This window comes from Camelina sativa, chromosome 7 (genome assembly GCF_030686135.1).
Source record: "Camelina sativa cultivar CO46 ecotype springtype chromosome 7, ASM3068613v1".
Taxonomy (NCBI): domain Eukaryota; kingdom Viridiplantae; phylum Streptophyta; class Magnoliopsida; order Brassicales; family Brassicaceae; genus Camelina; species Camelina sativa.
Genome location: NC_141886.1, coordinates 4,891,149 through 4,915,857, shown reverse-complemented (window position 1 = coordinate 4,915,857; position 24,709 = coordinate 4,891,149). Strand labels below are relative to the sequence as shown.

General features: G+C 38.2%; 4 protein-coding genes and 2 pseudogenes across 6 annotated transcripts; 3 read left to right on the top strand and 3 right to left on the bottom strand.

Annotated features, from left to right (window-relative positions):
• Window positions 1-243: 243 nt before the first annotated feature.
• LOC104700295 (putative poly(ADP-ribose) glycohydrolase 2) lies at window positions 244-2,795 on the top strand (annotated as a pseudogene). Its single transcript, XR_015560691.1, has 10 exons — window positions 244-495; window positions 597-782; window positions 901-1,004; window positions 1,098-1,302; window positions 1,392-1,496; window positions 1,587-1,705; window positions 1,785-1,928; window positions 2,014-2,242; window positions 2,329-2,391; window positions 2,479-2,795. The product of XR_015560691.1 is annotated as a putative poly(ADP-ribose) glycohydrolase 2 (transcript).
• A 50-nt stretch (window positions 2,796-2,845) lies between these two features.
• Window positions 2,846-3,701, bottom strand: LOC104704310 (B3 domain-containing protein At2g31720 pseudogene; annotated as a pseudogene). The gene has a single exon (XR_015560692.1). The product of XR_015560692.1 is annotated as a B3 domain-containing protein At2g31720 pseudogene (transcript).
• A 797-nt stretch (window positions 3,702-4,498) lies between these two features.
• On the bottom strand, window positions 4,499-5,771 carry LOC104700294 (uncharacterized). The gene is made up of 3 exons (XM_010415791.3): window positions 5,551-5,771; window positions 4,941-5,078; window positions 4,499-4,845 (listed from the first exon to the last, which is right to left on the bottom strand). Exons 1-3 carry the CDS (start codon window positions 5,677-5,679, stop codon window positions 4,666-4,668), a joined length of 447 nt encoding a protein of 148 aa, XP_010414093.1. The 5' UTR covers window positions 5,680-5,771; the 3' UTR covers window positions 4,499-4,665.
• Window positions 5,772-9,548: 3,777 nt separating this feature from the next.
• On the bottom strand, window positions 9,549-10,535 carry LOC147940881 (uncharacterized). Its single transcript, XM_087458302.1, has one exon. The coding sequence runs from the start codon at window positions 10,533-10,535 to the stop codon at window positions 9,549-9,551; it is 987 nt and encodes a 328-aa protein (XP_087314428.1).
• Window positions 10,536-12,891: 2,356 nt separating this feature from the next.
• Window positions 12,892-16,329, top strand: LOC147940880 (transcription factor bHLH154-like). The gene is made up of 9 exons (XM_087460340.1): window positions 12,892-13,320; window positions 14,056-14,171; window positions 14,278-14,343; window positions 14,426-14,491; window positions 14,582-14,629; window positions 15,487-15,552; window positions 15,635-15,700; window positions 15,791-15,838; window positions 15,926-16,329. Exons 2-9 carry the CDS (start codon window positions 14,085-14,087, stop codon window positions 16,142-16,144), a joined length of 666 nt encoding a protein of 221 aa, XP_087316466.1. The 5' UTR covers window positions 12,892-13,320; window positions 14,056-14,084; the 3' UTR covers window positions 16,145-16,329.
• A 1,467-nt stretch (window positions 16,330-17,796) lies between these two features.
• Window positions 17,797-22,935, top strand: LOC147940879 (uncharacterized). Its single transcript, XM_087458301.1, has 8 exons — window positions 17,797-17,850; window positions 20,322-20,404; window positions 20,492-20,938; window positions 21,037-21,270; window positions 21,375-21,608; window positions 21,714-22,518; window positions 22,609-22,673; window positions 22,757-22,935. Exons 1-7 carry the CDS (start codon window positions 17,797-17,799, stop codon window positions 22,612-22,614), a joined length of 1,863 nt encoding a protein of 620 aa, XP_087314427.1. The 3' UTR covers window positions 22,615-22,673; window positions 22,757-22,935.
• Window positions 22,936-24,709: the final 1,774 nt, after the last annotated feature.

Genomic DNA, 24,709 nt, shown 5'->3' with positions numbered 1-24,709 from the left:
GGTTCAAGTTAAAATAAACTACATGCCGTTTTAATTATGGCGTACAGACTACACGTAGTTGTTAGCTAGCTGAGTAAACGTGTTCTTTGTTTGACTTTTAGGTGTCTATCTGTTTCTGTTTATAAAGAAGTAAAAATGGGTTTCTTTCTCTTCAAGCTAATATGGTCAACGAACTAAGTAATAATATATAGATAGTTACAACAACATCAAATGTTGATTTCAGGAAAGGAAATAATAGTGATGGTCATGGAGAAGAGAGTAGATCTTAAGTCATTTCTTCAGTATTTGCCTCTTGTGGCTAACTCTTCCTCTCTAGTTTGGCCACATTCTGTTGAAGAGGAGCTTCAAACAATGTCAAAGGGTCCGAGTGAGTCAATGGTTAACTCAGGGGAGGCTCTTGCCTTGCATATCACGAATATTCGCCAATCCCTCTTCTTGGATGCATCTGATCTTGCACCTTATGCGTTTCAAGGGTATTCTCTTTTCTTTGACAAGGTAACAATTCTTTTGTTTGTGTGTTTTATTTTTTTAAAATATTCGAACATTTGGATTGGATTATAAAGTAATCATTAACAATTTTTTTTGCCGTGATGCAGAAGTTTTCTATAGAAGAGTCAGCAAACTTTTTCGGTGAGGTGGTTCCTGGATTGTGTGGATTACTTCTCCAGTTACCCTCCCTGTTAGAAATGCACTATCAGAAGGCAGACCATGTTATTGATGGAGTTTTGTCCGGGCTTCGTCTATTAGGCTCTCAAGAAGCTGGCATTGTGTTTCTTAGCCAGGTACTGAATGTGAAAGTTGTTATATATAGTAACTTAATATCTAGCTATAGTACTTTTTAGGTGCTAGATTGTTGCAACCAAGCTTCTTCATTCATCTCTTCTATGCCTTCTTCTGCAGGAGTTAATAGCAGCTCTTCTTGCATGTTCATTCTTTTGTTTGTTCCCTGAGGTTGACAGACGCGTAAAGAATCTTCAAGGAATCAACTTTGATGAATTGTTTTCGTATGTATCTCCGTTTCTTCTCCTTACAATTTTACAACTAAACAACTATATTCCCCAGATCAGTTACAAATCCTTCTTGTGTTTTTACATAAGATTTTTGTATACGCGTCAGTGCAAGAAGCAAGAGAGCAAAATAAGGTGCATTATCCATTACTTTGGGACGATATGTCAATGTATCCCCACAGGCTTTGTTTCCTTTGAGAGGAAAACTCTTCCGTTGGAGTATAATCCCCGCTATGTTTCATATCCTGAGGCTGATTATTGGGCCAAATCCACCACCCCACTTTGTTCTGTTGAGGTAACATAGAAACACAACTAAGTATCTTCTTCAGTACTGTATGTTAATCCATTTCTTTCATATGTAACATGAGTATGCTCTTGAACTAGGTTCATACCTCATGAGTAATAGAAGATCAACCCGGTGAAGCTCTTGAAGTGGATTTTGCTGATGAATATTTTGGTGGTCTTACTCTACGTAATGGATGTCTTCAGGTCTAAAATTGTTACTTGACTTACTTGCATTTTTAGAAAGATACACCGACAAAACTATACCATGTTTTGAAAATGTGTCATCCTATGTAGGAAGAAATAAGGTTCATGATCAACCCGGAACTTATTGTTGGCATGCTCTTCTTGCCTCGTATGGATGAAAATGAAGCAATTGAGATTGTTGGTGCTGAAAGATTTTCACTTTACTCCGGGTATATTTTACTAATACATTTGAATGAACAAGCTAAAGCTTATTGTAGTTTCTAATTACAAGAAAGTCAACATGTTTAGGTTTGGCTCTTCGTTCCAATTTGTTGGCGATTACGCAGACAAGAAAGAGTTGGATAGTTTCATGAGGCGGAAAAGGAGAGTTGTAGCTATAGATGCCATCCGTCAGCCAGGAAAGAGACAATACAAACCTGATGGCCTCCTTCGGTAATGGAAAAGAAAATATTTATTAGCCTTTCACTCTAGTTTTTCATGTTCTCACTCTGCATCATCTTTTTGTTTCTATATATAGAGAAGTTAACAAGGCTTTCACTGGATACTTGCATCGATGTAAACATCAAGTGGATCGTCTTCCTCTACCATCAGATTCGGCGAGCCAAATTGTAGAAACCTCTCAAGTATGGTGTATCGATCATCATGAGGAGAAGAAGATTGGTGTAGCTACAGGGAATTGGGGATGCGGTGTGTTTGGAGGCGATCCAGAACTAAAGGTCATGCTTCAGTGGCTTGCCATTTCACAGGTATACTTCTCCATTTTAATCAACATATCTTGCATAACACAATCATTAAACTTTTGAAGAACGTTCTCCATTATCTACTTCTCTAGTCAGGAAGACCCTTCCTTTCATACTACACTTTTGGCCTTCAAGCCCTGCAAAATCTCAATCAGGTTATTATCTAAATCATAATTCACTAAAACCACTTGTTCTCCATTTCCAAGCCCCTTTATACGAAGTGTGTTTTATACTCTTTTCAGGTGACCGAAAGGATCACTTTGCTAGAAATGACTGTAGGAGACCTATGGAACATGCTAGTTGAGTATTCTTCAGAGAGGCTCAGCGGAAGAACACAGCTTGGCTTTTTCTCGTGGCTCATAACATCACTCTCTCCCTAGATACCAATTGAGTTAAAGCAGAGCATTTATACATTTAAATGTATATATTCTTTTCTGAATTCTATGAGATCGATGTCTCTGTCTGTTTCTGACATCGTCTATAATAGTACCCTCTTACTATAGTGAATTTGTGTGTATGATCTTTAGCTTTTATGTAAACATGAATTGTGCTTTTACTCAAACTAGTACTTAGTATGAATTATGAAATAAAAGCAGTAGAGAATAAAACTTGCCAAAATTAAACATCATCCATTCAGAAAATTAAGGAATCATAATCATCAGAATCTAAACGCCACCAACAAAAACCAAAAAACACCAAAAGAAATAGAGTTAAGTGTTAGATTCGACTATAGACAGAGATTGGTCACATAGCAGAGCTCATTTGGCCGGAATCTTCTAGTTACAACCGGAGCTCGAGGTCAAGCTCTGTGACAGGGACCAGTGAGCTTCTCCTACCTGACTCTTGTAAAGCCTCGAGACGAGTCGTCCTCTCCCAGTTATTATATGGAACTGGAAATACTCTGACACTCTCTTCTTGAGCCTCAGCTTGAGCCGGAGGTGAACATGGAGCTGGATCCCTAACCAGAGCCAGAGACAGAGACAGAGCCGGAGCTGGATCCAGAGGAACGAAAGCAATAAAGAGCTTGTCTGGGGTACGGTCCGCACCGGCGACAACCTTGTTCCCCAAGGTGCGGAAGGACCAAATCCAAAGCGTCTGGCCTATCTCTAGCCTGTTATCGGCGGCGACCTTGTTCCACCCTGTAGCCAAGACGTAGTTGGAATTGGGCCCCATATCCCATCTCCTGAGGTTAAGCCCCCATCTTTTACCCTTCAAATCCACCAAGGTAAAATCCAATCCTTTTTTAGTCACTTTTATGTAATGTTGGTGTACGATACCCAACTCCTCCTCGTTCATAAAGTCCATATCCGTTATGCCGTTCCAGGGAATCAAGAGACGTGCATAATGTTCGTTGAGATCACTACATACAAGGTCCTTCTTCGTTATCATCTTCACGTCCGTACCATTCTCTTCTCTCATCACTTTAACCAGCCATTCAGGTGTCCTCCCCCTCTCTTCAACGGGCTCTCTTCTTTTAACCTTTTTGTTGGTAACCACTTGTCCACGCCTCTTGGACTCCTCATGGCACAAACTTGTAGAACAAGCATCATGATTAGGGTTTTGTTTAGGGTCTTCTTCGCACACATGAATCATCTTCTGTCGTTTGCCTGAGCTGCAGGAGCTCATCGTTATCCTTTTGATCTCTCTCTTGCTATCGTTCACACTAGCATGATGAGCTTCGGTGGATGATTCTCCTTTTTCCCCATAATAGGTAAAAGGTTTAACCATTCTAAACGACCTCTTCTCTCCCTGCAAACGCTTGAGTTGATCATAATCTACTCTCTCCATCGTTATCAAACATATGATACAAGAAGAAAAGAGTCAAGCGGCAGAGAAAGGAGTCATATAGTCTTTTACTTATATAGGATAGGATTCTGATTGTCTCACACAGACGTAGGTGTATATAAATCTCTCTATTAAGTCTTTTTCTTACTGTTAAGATAATCTCTATATATTTTAGATAATATCTATTCCAAATACTTTTTATTTTCTTTGTTTAAATTCATATGTATCTTGTTTTCCTATTGGTTATTTCTAATTCAATTCCACTAAAATCTACCGTAATTCTAGAAGATTATATGAAAACCCCATACCAAATGGAAAACAAACTTCTAGAGTTTTTGTTTACCAGAGAGTGGAGAGAACATTTTATTTGCGGCTACGTTTGCTCTACGATTCTATCTCAATTACAAACACAGGAGCGTTTACATAAGGTTTTTAGGTTTCACCTGGGGGAGACGAAGAAGAGCAAACAAAAGACAGTTTTCAGTCCAGTAGCCAAATTTATTAAACCTAATGTAGCCTTTTACATAACAACAAGTAAAACAAGTTTATAAAATAAAAAAGACAACAAAGGTCGTAGATAAAAAGACTGCAACATTCAAACAATGGGCCAGTCACGTTCTGTTTGAAGGATTTGAGATTTTAAGTTAAGTCATGTTAAATGCTGTCTTCATTCTCTGCACAATATGCGGTAATGTATTAAGATTTTCCTCAATGGATTTGAGGACGCAACTCTCCATCTCGCTAACAGCTTCAGGCCTGATCTTCTGGAGCTTTGTAGTCTCAAATTTGTCTTGACACACCATCAGTGATCTGTTCAGTCTTTCCTATAACAACATCCCATTCAATTCAAAAAAGATCAGCTCTATCAATCCATCTTTATACGCAGCAAACATTTCGTGTCATCTTTCTGCAGGGATACCTGAAACTGAGCCATTTCGTTTTCGAAATGCTGTTGAGATTTGACAACGGGAACACTGCAGTGCTCGACGCAGTTACTTATCTCCTCTTGCTTTCTTCTTCTGTCAAAGCACTCATATGCACATTTGAAATAAGCTTGCTGCAAACAATGAAGTTTGTTTGTTGTCAGGTGTTTTATTAACTCGAATCACTAGATCATATTTAACTCATGAATTAAGTGAAGGTACTAACACTAGTGCTTTTGAAGACAAAACAGAGCAATGCTCTCAGACATTTTCATGAGCCTGATCCATAGACAACTCTAAAGACAAAAGATAGAAGGAATCCACAAAGCAAATCTTTAGAACATTTTCATGAGCCTAGTGAAATATCTAACTTAAAATTACATCAAATTTGGAACTACCAATTAATAAGCTTAACCTATTGAGTTATTCTAAAAAGTTAGGACTTTTCAAGAAACATGAGTTATACATTGCAGCTTTCAGTACGAAGACTGAATCAAACCAAAATAAAGATTCCATATTTCGAACTTAGAAGCTAAACGTTGCAAAATCAGGAAGAACATATGAAGGATGCGACATTTCAAATTGTCATGAGCTCGCGAATAATACCTGGAGGGTAAAATTGATGTGATCTTGGATAGGAGAAAGCTGAGTCTGAGCAGCTGCGTTAACTTCTTCAAGCTTTCTGGTTAGTCTCTCCGTTACGATTTGCTCCTCCGCCGCAGCTATGTGATCCATCGTCTCTCTCGCTGATGAGCGTAATTTCGATTTTTGGGCTTAGGGTTTAGCTGCTCTTCAAAACCCCCTAATAAAACGGGTTTGACATTGTTGGTTCGGTTTCTCTAAACCAATATGCTATTTAACCTGAACTAAACCAATTTTAACCGGAAGCTATTGAAATTTTGAAATTGCATAACAACTTGGTTCTTGTGTTAATTTCTTGTTTTGCACTTTGACTTGTTCAATTCAGAATTTGATATATGTTCTTAGGAAGTTAAAATTTTTGCATTAGAATCAATGGTTACCAATGTAGACAAATTATGCAAGTCCAAGTAAATGGGAAACCACCACAGAGTTGGGGATTAAAGTAATAGAAACAGCCATTAGTGACAATGAGCCAACTTCATACGTCTCTCCATATATCAATTATATATTAATAAAGTTTAAACACATTTAGCTTGTATAAAGAATAACTCTCTTTATTGATTGTTTAGAAAATCTCTCAAAACTAAACAACTCACAAACTCTCTTTGTGTTTCGATATCTGTTTGATACAACCCATCAAACATATTTATAGGGAACTCGACTTAGTTCCTATTCCTATTTTGATAATGGAAAACTACTATTTTCCTAATCCTAAATAGAACTTTCCCTTTTCTCTTAACCCAACTTGGTTAAGGAAATCTTGAGCTGAACATTCTAGAAGCTTACCCAACAATCACCCCCTTAAGCTTCGAGTCCTTTTTCAAGAGGTCTTGAACGCCGATCAAACTCCTCATTATCTTGAACTGAATCCTTGCTAGGGCTTTTGTTAGTATGTCTGCACACTGATCTTCTCCTGGTACAAACTCTACTTCAATTTGCTCATTTTCAACACACTCTCGGATGAAATGATAACGCTTGCTGATGTGTTTGCTTCTTCCATGGAAAACGGGATTCTTAGAGAGCTCTATGGCTGACTTGTTGTCGATGTATATGGTTGTCTTCTCACAATTCTGTCCCATAAGTTCACTCATCAAGTCTTGTAGCCATATAGCTTGCTTCGCTGCTTCTGTTGCGGCCATGAACTCGGCTTCGCAGCTAAACAAAGCGACTGTTCTCAATTTCTGTGAACACCATGTAATTGGTGTTTCTCCAAGATAGAACACATGGCCTACAGTGCTCTTCCCATCATCAGGATCCGTGTTATGGCTACTGTCACTGTAGCCAACGATCGTTTGTGAGCCTCCACGCTTGAATACTAGACCATACGATAGAGTTCCTTGCAAATATCTCAAAATTTTCTTCAATGCTGCCACATGTGACTCTCTTGGATTTTGCATATATCTACTCACCACTCCAACTGAGAAAGCGAGATCTGGTCTTGTGTGTAGGAGATACCTTAAGAAACCGATCCTCCGGTGATACATAGTAGCGTCTTCTACCGGTTCTCCTTGTGTTTTAGACAACTTCAATCCAAACTCCATCGGAATGTGTGTCAGATTACATTGATCCAAGCCTGCTTCTTTGAGAATCCTTCGTGCATATGCTTCTTGTTTCAACTCGATGCCATCTTTTCCTTGATGTACTTCAATGCCAAGGTAGTAGGTGAGTAGTCCTAAGTCTGACATCTCGAACTTGGACTCCATACTAGCTTTGAACTCTTGAATCACTCCCAATGAGTTCCCAGTGACAAAGAGATCGTCAACGTATACAGCTACAAGAAGAAACTTCTCCCTGTTTGCCTTCCGATACACTGCACTCTCCTTGTAGCACTTTTTGAAGTTCAAACCTCTCAAGATTTGATCAAGCTTTGTGTTCCACGCTCGTGGAGCCTGTCTTAACCCATATAAAGCTTTGGAAAGTTTAAAAACCTTATGTTCTTCTCCCCTCTTTTCAAAGCCCTCTGGTTGAGACACATAGACATCTTCGTTTAGCTCTCCATGCAAAAACGCCATCTTGACATCAAGGTGGTGGATTCCCCATCCGCGGGAAGCAGCAATCCCCATAAGTAGTCTTATTGTCTCGAGTCGAGCTACCAGTGCAAATACTTCGTCAAAGTCGATCCCTGATTGTTGCACATAACCTTTTGCAACTAACCTCGCCTTGTATTTGTTGATGGAACCATCCGCGTTCTTTTTGATCTTAAAAATCCATTTAAGACCAATAATCTTGGCACCGTGTGGTTTTTCAACTAAGAACCAGGTCTTGTTCTTGTTAATTGATTTTATTTCTTCCACACAAGCGTTTGTCCACACCATTAGTTCCTTCGCTTCGTGATAGTTCACATGCTCATCATTAAGTGAAAGAAGCAGCTTCTCACACTCTGTATTAGCAAGAAGAAGATAGTCATCAAGATAGCTTGGTCGGTTTATTTGACGAGCCGATCGTCGAAGCTGCGGATAGCCAATTTCTTCTTGCTGAAATTGTACATTGTTCTCCTCGCCCAAGTCATTCTCGACTTCTTCTTGCTCAGAATCACTTAATGTATCACTTTCGGTTTCACCCTGTTCTTGGTTCTGTTCTTGTTCTTGTTCTACATTACCAATAACTGCAGGTCCTTCTCCAACATCAATAGTTTCACCCCATCGTAGTTGAAACATTCCTGGATCCCTCATTGATCCTTGTTCTGTCTTGTTCCAGCTCCATCCCGTTCTTTCATCAAACACAACGTCGCGGCTGACAACAACCTTCCTGGTTGTTGGATCATAAAGCCGATATGCCTTGGATCCTGGCTCAATCCCAAGGTGTACTAACGGTTTTGATCGATCGTCGAGCTTCTTTTGGTTTGTAGCCTGAATTTTCGAATATGCCAAACAGCCAAACACTTTTAAATGCTCAATGTTTTGCTTCACTCCTCGTAAACACTCATATGGAGTCATACCCTCAAGCGCTCTTGTTGGTATTCGGTTGATCAGATAAGTAGCATGGCGAACTGCTTCTCCCCAAAGATAATTTGGTACCTTCATTGCCTTAATAGTGCTTCTTGTCATCTCCATTAGAGTTCTATTTCTTCTTTCCACAACACCATTTTGTTGTGGTGTGTAAGGGGCTGTGAGTTGTCTTTTGATACCGCTTGTATCACAAAACTCACTGAATTCTCCTGAAGTGAACTCTCCTCCTCTATCATTTCTTAGAGTTAAGATAGAACTCCCAATCTCCTTCTCTACCAAGCTCTTAAACACCTTGAACCTCTCAAAAGCTTCACCTTTCTCTTTTAACAAGATAGTCCACATATATCTTGAGAAATCGTCTATAATAACAAACACATATTTGTTATTAGCCAAGGTTGAAGGTGTGATAGGACCACATAAGTCAGCATGTAGAAGCTCCAATGGCTTTGAAGCTCGAAACAATGAGGCCTTGGGGAACGATTGATGAGTTTGTTTTCCAACTAAGCAAGACTCACACAATCTTTTCTCTTCTCTTATTTCCGGCAATCCTTGTACTAACTGTTGCTGGAACATCATCTTCATTGTTTTAAAACTGATATGTCCTAACCGAGCATGACACTTCCAAGCTTCATCTACAATACTCGAATGTAGACATATTGGTCTGCCTATTTTCAGCTTAATCTTGTAGAGCCTATTTGGTGATCTTGTTACTTTCACCAACAATCTTCCAATGGGATCATGGACTGTAAGGTAGTCTTGTCTCATCCTGACGTCACAACCAACCTCTGTAGCCTGTCCTAGACTCATAATGTTGCTTTTAAGAGAGGGAATGTAGTAGATGTCTGAAACCAGAATCTGTTCACTTGTCTTACTTTGAAAAAGAATCGCTCCTTTTCCTGCAATTTCAACACAAGAACCATCACCGAACTTCACTTTTCCTTTGATGTTCTCATTGAGCTCCGAAAAATACTCTCTATGGCCAGTCATGTGGTTACTTGCCCCATTGTCAAGATATCACAACTCCTCTGCTGTGTTGCTAGTCTCATAGTTTTTCGGAATCACCTTCTCTTCATTCAAAAACACAACCTCATGCAAATAAAGAGCTGCATCCGCATTCTCTGTCTCAATTTTATTTGCTTCTTCTTGATGTTGCTGTGGTCGATCAGGACATGTAGAAGCATAGTGTCCTAGCTTATCACACCGATAACAAACCACCTTCGACCTATCCTTCTTATCCTTTGAATCATTCTGATCTCCTTGATTTGTTTGTTGTTCTTGTGTGTAGCCTCTGCCTCTGCCTCTTCCTCGTCCTCTGTTTCCTCTGCCTCCTCTGTCTCGTCCTCGGCCTCTGGAACCCCAAGTGTTTTGTGAGTTTGCAAATAACAGCTTACCCTGAGTATCTTGGTGATCCTCCTCATTAAGGATCCGCTCTTCATAGGCCTTGAGTCTTCCTATGATCTCCGCGAAGCTTGTTCTCTGTAAATCCAAAACTTGTTCAAGAGATGCTATGATCTGAATGAACTTGTTCCTTGGTAGACTATTGAGAAACTTCTTCACAAGTTTTGCTTCCTCAATTGTCTGCCCAAGAGAAACCGCTTTTGATGCAATCTCCGATAGCTTGCTTGAAAAGCTATCTATTGTGTCTGAATCATTCATCCTGATTCTCTCAAATTCAGACATAAGAGTTTGAAGCCTTGCTTCTTTGACTCGATCTGCACCATGATGACGAGATTGGATGGCATCCCATATCCCTTTAGGAGAGTCTTGTTCACCGACTTGTAAGATAAGAGCCTCTGGGATAGCTTGAAACAATAATCCTGTCGCGATATTGTTTAGATCAGGATCCGCTGATCCTGGTTCGATTGCATCCCATACATGATAGATCTTCAACAAGATCTTCATTCTCATTGAACACACCGTGTAGTTAGAGGAAGTTAGCATGGGGCATTGAATCGATGGTGGAGTAAACTCCTTTGGACGTGCTGAGCTTTCGTCTGCCATGACTCGGGGACGACGACTGTACGTACGCAAGATCTTCGTCTTGGTTCTTCACAGGTCACAGGTTCCAGGTTCTCCAATAACCTAACGCTCTGATACCAAATAAAGTTTCTTAAACACACTTAGCTTGTATAAAGAATAACTCTCTTTATTGATTGTTTAGAAAATCTCTCAAAACTAAACAACTCACAAACTCTCTTTGTGTTTTGATATCTGTTTGATACAACCCATCAAACATATTTATAGGGAACTCGACTTAGTTCCTATTCCTATTTTGATAATGGAAAACTACTCTTTTCCTAATCCTAAATAGAACTTTCCCTTTTCTCTTAACCCAACTTGGTTAAGGAAATCTTGAGCTGAACATTCTAGAAGCTTACCCAACAATCAGAAATCATCGAAAGGGAGAATTAGAAGACGAGAGATTGAAAGCATGAGTTGACGATGTTGGAGTCTTCTTCACAGGAGCCCATATATCAGCACCATTGGTTTGAGCAACCCCTGTTGTATACTCCAATGAAACAAGACATAACCCTCTGCTTCTAAGGCTATACTCTTCCTGCTCCTCCTAGTTACAACCACCAAAAAATTCAGTTTGGTCCAGATCATAGATTTTGAATAGCAATCTGAGTATAAGGGGATCACAGATTCTGCTTTCCTGCGTACTAGTGGGTATTGCTTGCAGATATGGAGCGCTTAGAACCTGTTACAGAGAATAATTAAGTGAAGTCACTATTGGAACATAAGAGAGGAATGAACTGAAACATGTATTTTGGTTGAAGACGCGAGTAGACCTTGACTTGTTCTTGAAGAAACTGAATGTATTGCATATCCTCTAGAAGAACTGATGCAGTGTCGGTCTGCAGAGATATAGAGACTTGACCATTATCTACGTGTGGTTTTTTATAAGTTATAACCATTTGTTTTTTAATTGTTAGACCTACACCAACTTTATTGAAGCATTCAATTTGGATGATAGTGATGTTGGAATGTGTAAGTTAAACATCGATGTCCTGATTAATTGCTGTATTTTCTTTTGGAAACTATCCGTAACCCTTGTTTCTAATTATAGATTCGATTGATCCGTAAATCCGTATTGATACTAACCAAAGGGCTCGAACGGTGGAGGAGGTTACCATTTTGCAAAATTAGTAAGTTAATTAATAGTATGGTTGTAACATAGTAAAAATAGGAAACAAAAGTACTTTTAAATTGGCCGATTTGGTAACTAAGTACGTAAGACTGATTGTTTGAAAAACACTAAAACAAATTCTGGTCGCCGCGAAGACAAAGAAGAAACAAGTTTGCGACAAAGGAAAGAAACAACAAATTCAGAAACCGCGTGGGTCCGGCGTGGAAGATAAAACTAATTGGACAATTGTAGTATTTTTTTTGTCTCACAAGAAAATAATTAGATCCGGTGAACGATAGTGGTGAAGATAATTAGATCTGGCGATGATGATGAAATCCAGTGAACGATGGTGGTGAAGATGATGAGATATGGTGGTGATGAGGAAACGAGACGAAGAAGACGACACTGTAAATGAGATCCGATGATGATTGATCACGACGGTTTGCCCAGTGAGGACGACAGTGAGTTCTGCCTGATGGTCACATCATCGCCGTTAACGCTTCAGTTGGATGGCTTGGATTCTTGCTGCAATTTTTTAAGATTTATTGATTGTAAACATATAATTTTCAAGTTTAATTTAGATTTGAAGACAAGTTGGAAGGTTTGATTAGATTAGTGTTTATAATTGGAACCTTTGGGTTCATTAGATATAATTTCTTTAGGGTTTAATTTTCTTTATTCAAAACACAAATAATTCAATTCATTGGTTTCATCGGACATCTGAAATGGTGGTGATGGAAGAAGTGTTTTGTTCGGGAGTGGAAGAGAAGAAACTACAGTCTCATTTCGCAAGGAGGGTATACTCGTCATTTTGCCCATCAGAAAAGCCTAATCCTATAAGTACGGGTAAAAATACCCAATTTGAAAGTTTTGGCTGCACAAAGGCCCATATGGACAAACACCCCATATATTTATGATGAAAAATAATAAAAGCGACTTCTATCTGAGACTGGTAAAAGGACCCCTCTCTCCATTGGTTGTACATTAGCTGTCAATCTGTCATGTTTTAACATATTACTAAGGAAACTAAAACTTCCATGATTATTTGTAATTGTCAAATTAAAAATTACTGCATATATTTACTTTTTCTCCACAATACTCTCTTGTGGAGAATTATTGGTATTATTAGATTTTAGAATTATTATTGATATAGTTACCTTTTCCTAGTAAGTATTTTTTTGTCTCACAAGAAATCAATATTTAATGAAAAATTAAAGAAGAAGACGAAAGGAAAAAACAAAAAATAAAGAAGAAGACATATGAAAATGAAACGTAGTCCTCTCTTCTCTTTCTCTTTGCTTTCTTCTCTACATAAAACTCCTTTTTTTTTTTTTTTTTTCTCTTTCTCTCACGACCCTTTTAGTTACGACGACGTTTTAATCCAAAGCGCAAACCTCTGGATTCGCGTCACCACCGTTGGAGCTCCGGCTATCATTTATGTCCTTCTTCAAGACCTGAAGACAAGAAAGAAAGAGAGAGTATATACGTAGGTACAGACTAGAGAGAAACCAAGATCCTCGTTTATGTGTTTCATCGTGTTTTGTGCCTTGGTTTAAAAACCAAAAAGTGTGACCAAAGCTTTAGAACCAAGGACTTTCAGAGTTTTGTCTAGTTCTGGTTGGTTATTATTGCAAATGCTGAGTCTCTTCTCTCTCTGTAAGTTCTTTTTTTCTTTTTCTTTCATTACTCTGTTTTTGTTCCACACTTCTATTCAATTTTGCCTTAGTGACAAACTAGCTAGTACTTAAAAAGTCTAAATCACTTTATTGTGGATCACTTTCTTTTGTTCTCTCAATCTTCTTGTGGGGTTTTCTATTTCAAGTTCGCTAGCTTTGAATCTTGTCTATAGGACAGTTCTACTCATTAAATTGAGACAATTCCCTAGTTTCTTGAGTAAGCATATCATGCATTATAACAATTGTATTTGTCGCCGTATGGAAGCAAAAGTATGATATCATATTTTAATCATCTATGATTGTGCTACTAAACTTTAGATAATACTTTAAGCTGGATAATAAACTCTTGACCAATATCTACTTTTGTTTGACCATTGGTCTAAATTTTCTAATCCAAAGTCGTATCTTCATCCAATGCATTGGTTGGTCCAAACCTAGAGTTGCATCTCTTTTGTAGTTTTACATCTAAATTTGATGTTAAAACCAAAACACTGATTTGTTTATCTGTTTTGAAAAGTACATCAAGGCGTATATATTTGTCCTTGTGACGCTACAAAAAAACAAGTTGTTGAGTTGTCATCTTATGTTTTTTCTGCAACTTGCCATAAGAATAAGCTTTCATCACTACATATTCCTTTTAAGAGGGCAGCAAATAAACCGGTTTCTTGTGTCGAAGAACCAATCTTTTGTTTTTTCTTTTCGTTGGGACTACAAGGAAGGGAATACTCTAGAGACTCGGCAGGGATGATGATGGAGAACAAGCGCAATGTATGCTCTCTTGAAGAAAACAGCATTGAACGACACAAGTCCGGTCTCTCTTTATCTACCAAGGTCTTATTATAGTACTCTCAATGTTCAAAATAAGAATTACTTAAAGCTCCCTGTCATACCTGGAACATCGTGCTAATGAATCTTGAAACTTTTGTGTTGAAAACAGGAAAGGAAGGACAAGTTGGGAGAACGTATTACAGCTCTTCAGCAACTAGTTTCCCCTTACGGAAAGGTACAATTTGGTCTACATGATCTCTCTTACACGTTCTTGGTCTTCTCTAGTCATGTTCAAGTCTCTATATATATCTCTTCAGACGGACACCGCATCAGTTCTACTAGAGGGAATGCAATACATTCAGTTTCTTCAAGAACAAGTCAAGGTTTGTTCGATATTTCGACCAAAAAACATGTTTCAGTTCATTCCTCTCCTCTGATACAACACTGACTTCACGTAATTATTATCTGTACAGGTTCTAAGCGCTCCATATCTGCAAGCAACAACACCCACTAATACGCAGGTGAACAGAATCTGCGATCCCCTTTTTTACTCAGATTGCTAATTCATAATCTGTGATCTGAATTTTTTTGTTGGTGGTTGTATGTTGAACTTTGTAGACTATTTTAATTTCTGAGATAAGAACAGAGAGTAAGAGAAACTTCTTTCTTTTAAACTTCAATCATATTTTCTTATTTTACAACATTGTTTTTCATACATACTTATAATCAAAAGAAACTAACAACTCTCTGACACACACCATGCTTATTCTCTTGCACACTCAACAAAGACACTTAAGTAGATAAGCTTACCTCTAGATCAGTTTAGTTTCATACCTAATACAAAAGTTTGATCATTACTTTTACCAACCTTGTTAACCTGCAACTACTAGCTTCTTCACTTGGTTTCTCTGATTCTTTTAGTTTGGTTTGGGTACAAAATAGGCATCAGTCAACACTCCCTCTTGCCATTTTGTTACTCAAACCAAGCTTGTCTCGAATCCTTTCAAAGTTTTGTCTTCCCAATGCTTTGGTAAAGATGTCTGCTAGTTGTTCTTCGCTTTTGCAATATTCCAGTTTGATATCTCCATTCCTCTCTGATTCTCTGACAACATGATACTTGATCTGAATGTGTTTGGTCCTTCTATGCTGAACCGGATTCTTTCCTATGGCAATCGCTGACTGACTATCACAGTAGATAGGGACTCCCTCTTGAGTTGTGAATTTTAGCTGTTCTAGTAACCGCCTTAACCATACTGATTGATTTGTTGATGCACACATCGCCATGTATTCTGCCTCTGCAGTAGACTGAGCAATCGTGTTTTGTTTGCTTGTTTGCCATGAGAACATTGCTGAGCCAAGACTTTTGTGTTGAAAACAGGAAAGGAAGGACAAGTTGGGAGAACGTATTACAGCTCTTCAGCAACTAGTTTCCCCTTACGGAAAGGTACAATTTGGTCTACATGATCTCTCTTACACGTTCTTGGTCTTCTCTAGTCATGTTCAAGTCTCTATATATATCTCTTCAGACGGACACCGCATCAGTTCTACTAGAGGGAATGCAATACATTCAGTTTCTTCAAGAACAAGTCAAGGTTTGTTCGATATTTCGACCAAAAAACATGTTTCAGTTCATTCCTCTCCTCTGATACAACATTGACTTCACGTAATTATTATCTGTACAGGTTCTAAGCGCTCCATATCTGCAAGCAACAACACCCACTAATACGCAGGTGAACAGAATCTGCGATCCCCTTTTTTACTCAGATTGCTAATTCATAATCTGTGATCTGAATTTTTTTGTTGGTGGTTGTAACTAGGAGGAGCAGGGAGAGAACAGCCTAAGAAGCAGAGGGTTATGTCTTGTTCCATTGGAGTATACAACAGGGGTTGCTCAAACCAATGGTGCTGATATATGGGCTCCTGTGAAGAAGACTCCAACATCGTCAACTCATGCTTTCAATCTCTCGTATATTGCTGCTGATAAAATCTATGTTTCAAGAAGACTAACGAAAGATAAAGCCAAAACGTTGGTATGATGATAAAGTCTCTGTAACATATATTGATATATGGAGAGACCCATGAAGTTAGTTCATAGTCACTGATGGCTGTTTCCCCATCTCTGTGGACTGTGGTGGTTTCCCGTTACTTAATTGGACTTGCATAATTTGTTTATACATTGGTGGTAACCTTTGATTCTAATGCAAAGATTTTAACTTCCTAAGAACATATATATCAAATTCTGAATTGAACAGGTCAAAGTGCAAAACTAGGTTAACCCAATATCTTCTCTTTAGGTAGAATCATCTTACTTGTAGTTTACGATAATCAAATATAGTTATCCGAACCGGTCAAGGATTTTCAAGGTTTTCCCAAAATACTGTAAATTCCGGTTTATGAAATTAGTTCAGGTGAGATAGCAGATTGGTTTAGAGAAATTTAACCAGAACAGCTACTAAAACCCTCCTAACCCCTAAAATCGAAACAGACGAAGGGAGCGAGAGAGACAATGGATCACATCGCTGCGACGGAGGAGCAAATCGTAAACGGATAGGCTAACTAGAAAGCTTTAGGAAGTATTAGCAGCTGCTCAGTGATGCGGAGGGGAGAGGTTGACGAAACGTTGGCGGTAAGAAGCGGTGCTCTGGTTTGGGGGAGAAAACAGAGTGTGGTAACGATGGAACAACGAGTGAGATGGAAATGGAAGGGATAGAGATGAGAGGTCACGAGTTGTGTAGAGAGACTCACGAAACTTGATCCTAAATGAAGAAGATAAAGGCCAAAGGAAACAAAGATTATCCTATCAAACGAAGAAATCGAAACAATAAAACCAAACACCGACCCTTGCTTGATGGGCACGCAAACACCGGATAAGGCCCATCAAGATTGTAAAACCCGCTACATCACTCAGGCTCAGCTTTCTCCTATCCAAGATCACATCAATTTCACCCTCCAGCTCCAGGAATATCTATTTGTCGCGAGCTCATCAAATCCTCCTCTTCATATGAGTGTGTGTTCATACCTTCTCTTATATAAGATGTGCATATGAATGCTTTGACAGAAGAAGAAAGCAAGAAGAGATAAGCAACTGCGTCGATGCCCCCGTTTTCAGATCACTGATGCATGGTGTGTCAAGACAAATTTGAGACTACGTACAAAGCTCCAGAAGATCAGGCCTGAAGCTGTTAGCGAGATGGAGACTGGAGAGTTGCGTGCTCAAATCCATTAATGAAGAAAACCTCAATACACTACCGCATGTTGTGCAGAGAATGAAGACAGCTTTTGTTGTCCATAAAACTCAGAACACGACACTGGCCATTGTTTGAAAAGAATGTTGCAGTCTTTTATTTAAGATCTTTTGTTGTCTTATTCTTTACTTTATAAACTTGTTTGACTTGCTCTTATATATAAAGGCTACGTACGCCGCGTTAGATTTGAAATTTGGCACAAGATTAAAACCAACGTCAAACCTTTATGGAAACCCCTCCTGCTTTGTACTACGTATCTGGGTTTACGGATTCATCAAATAGGATTCAGTGATATATATATATATATATATATATATATATATATATCTGGATTCAAATAGTCTTGTGTACATATCTGTCCTGGTGAGACAATCAGATTTAGACTATATAAGTCCTCTCTCTGCCGCTGACCTCTTTGCCTCTTGTATCTATCTTTGATAACGATGGTGACAGGTAACGATCATTTCGATGGAGCTTTTGAAGCGACAGAAAAGATCGTTTGATATTTTATCTGTAGGTAGCGACGGAGAGAACGGTTAGATAGATGACTTTTTAGCTAGCTACGAGGAAGAAGTAGAAACATCGACTGAAGCTCTTTCCTAGTGTGAAGGATAACACGAGAGAGAGAGAGAGAGAGAGAGAGAGAGAGAGAGAGAGAGAGAGAGAGAGAGAGAGAGAGAGAGAGAGAGAGAGGGAGAGAGAGAGAGAGAGAGAGATATGAGCTCCAGCTCGGGCAAATTAAACGACAGAAGATGATGATTGATGAGTGAGAATACCCTAAAACGTGATGCTTGTTCTCCAAGCTTGTGCCATGTAGAGACCAAGAAGCGTGGACTAGTAGTTTCCAACAAAACGGTAAAAGAAAGAAAGATGGTTGGAAAAAGAGAGGGGGCCGACGCCGGAATGGCTGGTTGACCTGATGAGAGAGGAGAATGGTACGGACGTGAAGATGATATATATAAAGGAGAATTGATCCTTGAATGGAGTGATGATGTTTAATTTGTTTTCATGCATTATATATGATTCCTTAATATTCTGAAGGGATGATGTTAATATAAACAATATATCATCAAAACATAAAACTCCACTATCAGAATCAGGATGACTCTCATAAATCCGAGTCTTTCATCCATAAATAATTTCTGATGAGTTAAAATCTTACTCTCTTTGTCTCACAAAAATTGAAGTTTTAGAGAATTTTCTTTGTATCACAAAGATTGATGTTTTGAATATTTTTAATAAATTTTTGTTTTAATGATTACTGATGTTGTAGAGTGTATGGAGTGTAAAAGTGGGAAGGTGTGAAAGTGAAAAAGTATTAGAAAAAGAAATCATGAAATTGTCATAAATAAAATAAAAAAAAATCATCAGAAAAACAATAAATAATAAATTAATCATATATTTTTTCTGTCTTTAATATCTGTGTAAAATGCTAAACTTCAATGTTTGTGAGACAGAGAGAATATCATTTTGTCACCGGTTTTTCTATTTTTTTTTTTTTTTTTTTAAATTTAAACCACATGTGCGTCTTTCCAAAAATATATATACTCCAAATAAATAGTAATAGATAGAAGACCTCTTTCATAAACGCCAGCAATAAATGCATTCTAAATCAGTAGAAAAGTTTCAAAAGGAAATTTTAATACCTTTTTGTAATTAATTACTTTAAATTGTTCATCTATTCTTGTTCTTTTATATATAAGAAACAAAAGTCGACACTAGAAAGTGTATATAGCAGGCATGAAGTAAACAAAGTATCTATATATAATAGTAACAAATGAAATATACTATTATATTACCCGTATTAATCTCCCTTGTACATATTAATTATCTTGTCAAAGTAAGTTAAAAATTGAAGGCCTCATTGATCTGGCTTCATAGCCACGCCAATATTTTTTTTCCTCTATTATTATTATTATATAAATTATATTTAGCAGCTGGCAAATAAACGTCTGTTTTCTTCTCCATCTCCGATCATGCGTCCTCTCTCCCTAATGCTGTGATCTTTTTCTCGCTCATGTGCTGCGTGGCATCATCGTATTTGTACTCAGTCCTTACAATTTACTGTTTAACCCTCACGCAGTCTTGTATCAGCACAAGATGACAAGAACAACAACAAAAAAGAGCAACGTCGTTCCGTTAATAAATAGGTTCCATTTTCATTTATAATGTTTATAGTTTTTTTTTTTCGTAATCATTATTAATCTAGTAGTGTAGTGCCACCAAAACAAAATCTAGTGGCCCCCATAAACCGGGGGGAGAGAGAGAGAGTGTACGGAATAACCGATTTCTCGCCAACCCATGCATAAAAGCAACAACGCAACGCAGTACTGATCATCTTCCATAAAATCCTTTATTTCTCATCAATCCTTCCAAATCCTCTCTGTTCTCTCAGCTTTGCAAAACCAAAAAGATGAATGTTCGTGTTCTTAGCTTGTTTTTTTTCTTTTTTTTTTTTTTTTTTTGCTTCTTCTTCTTCTTCTGATTCAATCATTCATTAGCGATCGTTTGATTTGTCGTCTTCTTAGTTTACTTTAGCTTATCCGAGATGATTCGATTCGATTGTTATGTTCATTAGCTATCTGTTTCTTCATCTAGTTCCCGATCGAGATGATTGTTCGATTGTTCATCAAAGATATGGTCCTGATATGCATGCACTCTATGATTTTTATTTTTTTTTAGAACCTTCATCATCTTTAATTAGTTACCGATCTGAGATGATTGTTCGGTTGTTCTTCAACCATGGTTCTCAGATGCATGTTTCACTCTATGATTTATTTTTTTGGTTCTCAGAGATGCATGTTTCACTCTCTTATGTAATATCTGATGATTGTTCGATTGTTCTTTCATGATTCGACTGTCCATAAGTTTTCAATTTCATAATTTTTTCTTATTTCTAATTTCCGTATATAATTAAAAATGGTATGGGCCTTAATTTGAATACTTGTTTGGTTTGCCTTATATATAGGTTTCTTCCGTCTTCGGGAAACTTCTCCGTTTGAGAGAACTCCGTGTCAGATCGCTTGCCTCGTTGATTTCTACCGGGCCACAGTGAGTATTTCTTTTTGGTTTTGTTCTTAATGCTTTGCATCTTTGACATGTGACCTCGTTTTACAATAATCTCTGTTTTAATTTCAGTGAAATACTGATGCGTAAGATTTACGCCGAGTCTCCAACTCCAATAGATCCTAGCCCGAAAAGTCTATTGCTTCTTTCGGTTTCCAGACTCTTTCGAGACCAAATTGAATACGGAACCGTGACTACAGGACATCAGCTCCATTGCCAGAGCATTACGCTAGGTCTTCATCAGTCCCATTTTCACAAAAGTCTCATCACAATGTATGCTAGGGAATTAATGGTGATGCAAAAGACGTCCAAGGACATCTGCTTCTTGCTTGAGTCTCTTTCCAAACTCTTTGAAGTGCATCTTGGTCAGTATATTAGATACGACGACCTGGCTGAAGCTGAACGGAGCATGAAACAGCTTCACTGCCTGAGCATGAAGTTGGGTTTTATGTCACTTACTTATCCTTATGATGAATTAGCTTCACTGCCTGAGGTAGCTGTCACCAGAGTCCAGATCCTGTGAGTTCATCATCTTCTCCTACTTGTTTAAATCTGTTGGTTAAATCTACCTGTTCTCATGTGACTGTGTTTCACAATCAACTTTATTTTAATATCAGTGAGATGGAGATGCTACAAATTTGCGCAGTGGTGCCACCGGAACATGATTTTCTACGACTGTCCTATTTGCTATCGTTTGCTTCCCTACGCTTTCCTGTTTCTATTGAAAAAAAAGACATACTGTCTACAGGAGGGCAGCTTATGTGCTTAGCCATTAAGTTGGGTTTTGAATCCCTCTTTCGTAGAAGTCTCATCAATCGTTATCCCAGCTACCTCACCAAAGTCCAGATCCTGTGAGTTCATCTTCATCATCTTCTCCTACTTGTTTAAATCTGTTGGTTAAACCTACCTGTTCTCATGTGACTGTGTTTCACAATCAACTTTATTTTAATATCAGTGAGATGGAGATGCTAAAAATTTGCGCAGTGTTGCCACCGGAACGTGATCATCTACGACTGTCCTATTCGCTAACGTCGGCTTCCCTACTCTTTGATGTTTCTATTGAAAAAGAAGACTTACTGACTACAGGACGGCCGCTTATGTGCTTAGCCATTAAGTTGGGTTTTGAATACCTCTTTCGTAGAAGTCTCATCGAGCGTCATCCCAACTACTTCAGCAAAGTCGATATCTTGTGAGTAACATCTTCCTATATATGGATTATTGTTAATATAGTTTGCATCTAATACCATTTGTTGCTTAAAATGTGTTTCACAATCAACTCTGTTTTTAATTTCAGAGAGATCCTGATGCATGAAATTCACACAAAGTCTTCAAAACCTGTTCCCCGATTGATGCTATTGCTACAGGCGGTTTCTGAACTCTTTGATAAACTTCACTTTGTATATGGTGGCGTACATACAGCAGCGACCCTTCATGGCTTAACGATTAAGTTAGGTATAGAAACCCAAAATCATAGAAACCTCATCACACTGTATGGTAGGGAGATGGATCGAAATCAACAATGCGTCAGGAATGTACTCCAAATCATTCCAAGGGGTTTCCTCTACAAGTCCCTCAATGCAATGGTGCATGCTTTTGCATTCAAGTGCTATAAAGAAGCACATGCTGCATTTGGTATGATTATAAGATTAGGTTCCCCTAGTAAAGACAACATTTTTGGGTTGATAGACGCTCTTAGAACCAAGAGTTTTGAAACGGAGAATACTTGGTACGTTAGTAAGGGGGCAAAGAGTATTAAGTCGTTAATGGAACATTATGGACTTCCCCTTGACCCAAAGATAGTTAGAGCAATCGTTTGGATGACTGTCGATGTTGGTTTAGTGTCCACTGCGTTAGAAACGATCGTGGAAATGGCTGCTATTGATGATAGATTGATCGATGATACCGTGATCATATGCTTCCTAAGTGGCTGCTTAAAGCATGAGGACATGAAATCAGCTTCAGCCTTGGTGAGACATCTAGAGAACACAGGGGTTGTGTACACACTTGATGAAGCATTGGTGAGACACCTTGGGATGTATGGACTTAACTTTGGGAAGAATCTCAGAACTGAAAAGAACCAAACTGCAAATTCTGACGGTGTAAGTTGTCTGTCTCTTATGTATGTAGTCTTTTTAAGTTTTCTAGTCAAAACTATTCTAACAAGTTGTTTACTACACACTTTGATGAAGTATTGATGAGGATGTATGGAGTTAACTTTGGGAGAGAACGAAACTGGATTTTCTCTTATCTCGGTGTAAGTTGTCTGTCTCTATATCTATGTAGTCTTTTAAGTTTTGTAGTCAAAAACTATTTCTAACAAGTTGTTTACTACAACAGATAAGCAGATGGCAGAGGAGTTGCGTGAAGATCAAGCTTTCAAGACAGATGTTCTTTTACTTACTGTTGTAATAACAAGATCACAAGTTTGTGAATCTCCCACTCAGTTTACGATTTCATATAATAGACTCAAATGGAATTAAGCTCTTTTTGGTCTTGGATTAAAAAAGCTTGCAGCATATCGCCAAATCTTTTATCTGTTCATGATTTTATTAGTTTTCTCGGAGGGTGTATCTTCAGCACTGTTTCATCAATTCTTTTTGCTAAAGCTAAACTTGCATGCTACGTATATGCTCTGTAGGAGAAAGCGTTAAAAAAAAAAAAAAAATTAAAGTTTCAGAACTAATTTTGTATCTGCAGGTTCGAGACCTTACATCCACGCCGCTCCCATAGCTTTCGACCTGATTCACAACAAAGGAGATTAAGAGTAGAAGCTCACCTCTTTAGCAATGAGAAACACATAAGAACAAAAGCTCTGTTCTTCAACAATGGCAAGCGCATAAGAGTACAAGATATGTTCTTTTTAACAATGACAAACACAAGTTTAGTTTGATGGAACCTGAAAACCTATTCAACAGAGATGGCAAATCCATAATAGGCCGCGATTGAATACCATTAGGTTAACCATTAAACCTAACTAACTAAAACTGTGCTTAACATATCTTGGTTACATACATGCAAAATATTTACAAATGTTGAAATGGTGGCACTTGAGCAACCCTTCCAGTATTACTGCAGATTCTGGAATATCGCTCTCGCTGATTACGGTTTCAGAGCAAAGCCCAAAGAGCACCACGTTTACGTCATCTTCCTCTTCTAGTTGCAGGCCGAACAAGTGATCGAAAACCTTGAACAAAACTAAACAAAAAGAGATCAATTACAAACTCGTGACCAAACCCTGGTTGTTGTGTCACAGTATCAGATCAGATTGTGAAAATATCCAGAGAGATTTTACAATGATTGATTGAATCACATTTGTTTTACCTTTTTCATTCTTGATACTACCATGTCTTTGGCGGATTGTGACCTTGAGACCAAGTTCACTACGAAAAGACCGTGCTGAGGGAGAGCACGTTTAACCGAAAGAAGAAATACCGAGATCAAACAAGATAAGTCAGCAAATTAATGTGAAAAAATCCACGTAAATGTAATAATACTTGGCCTTGTGCTTACCTTGAATCTGCTGAATCCACATCTATAATCAGAATGTCAGGACAAGTTCCGCCTTTGACAGTATAAGTTGCGGAATCCCCATTTGAGCTAGTCGATTGTGGTTTAGACACAGTGTTTGATGTTTCCTCAGAAGGAGTTTCAGAGTTTGTTATATCTCTAATGAATTCGATCCCATCAGCAATATGCACCTAGTGTAACAATGTGAAAAAGATTAGTGATGGTAGAGATAAGAGAATCAAATATAAACATGCTAAAGATTAGCACTTCGATCAGCTTGTGTGAAACCAAAGTAATCGTTGCCAACACTAGAATTCAAGAAAGGATGCAACACACATTTAATCAGTTTCGAGAAGATTTAGCAGAGGAGTTACAAACTGTGGCAAAGAGAGTTTGCCAGCAGTTTCATGTCATCTTCAAGAACATGTTTTTGCAGAGTAATAAGTCTTCATTGGCTCCTTCTTGGTTTTTGATTGAAATGCTTAATGATGCTCCAATACAAGCTGGGACAGAGACTAATGCAGTTCAGCAAAACACATTGTTATGTAATGCTGCATCAATATACGCTGCACTGCTGGAGAAGATTAAATCTCAGTCCCGTTCTAGATTTTCTTTTCAGGGTTTCTCATCTAATGCCCGAGTGACGATTTGGAGGGTTCATCAAGGAGAGGTGCAAGGGAAGGTTCTCTTTGTCAAAATTACCGTGAGGGAGATTGGAGTCAATCATAGAAGATACATAATGCAGTTTCAGAGCTTTGTTTGGTGGGAATTTAGAAAAGCTCG

Coding starts and splice junctions, on each gene's coding strand:
- LOC104700294 (XM_010415791.3), bottom strand. CDS start 5,679: ATGGATCACATAGCTGCGGCGGAGGAGCAAATCGTAACGGAGAGACTA. Junction 5,079..5,550: donor ACATCAATTTTACCCTCCAG/GTATTATTCGCG, acceptor CATTGTTTGCAG/CAAGCTTATTTCAAATGTGC. Junction 4,846..4,940: donor ACGAAATGGCTCAGTTTCAG/GTATCCCTGCAG, acceptor ATGTTGTTATAG/GAAAGACTGAACAGATCACT.
- LOC147940879 (XM_087458301.1), top strand. CDS start 17,797: ATGGTGACAGGTAACGATCATTTCGATGGAGCTTTTGAAGCGACAGAA. Junction 17,851..20,321: donor TTGAAGCGACAGAAAAGATC/GTTTGATATTTT, acceptor CCTTATATATAG/GTTTCTTCCGTCTTCGGGAA. Junction 20,405..20,491: donor TTGATTTCTACCGGGCCACA/GTGAGTATTTCT, acceptor TTTTAATTTCAG/TGAAATACTGATGCGTAAGA.
- LOC147940880 (XM_087460340.1), top strand. CDS start 14,085: ATGATGATGGAGAACAAGCGCAATGTATGCTCTCTTGAAGAAAACAGC. Junction 15,701..15,790: donor TTCTTCAAGAACAAGTCAAG/GTTTGTTCGATA, acceptor TTATCTGTACAG/GTTCTAAGCGCTCCATATCT. Junction 15,839..15,925: donor CAACACCCACTAATACGCAG/GTGAACAGAATC, acceptor GGTTGTAACTAG/GAGGAGCAGGGAGAGAACAG.
- LOC147940881 (XM_087458302.1), bottom strand. CDS start 10,535: ATGGCAGACGAAAGCTCAGCACGTCCAAAGGAGTTTACTCCACCATCG.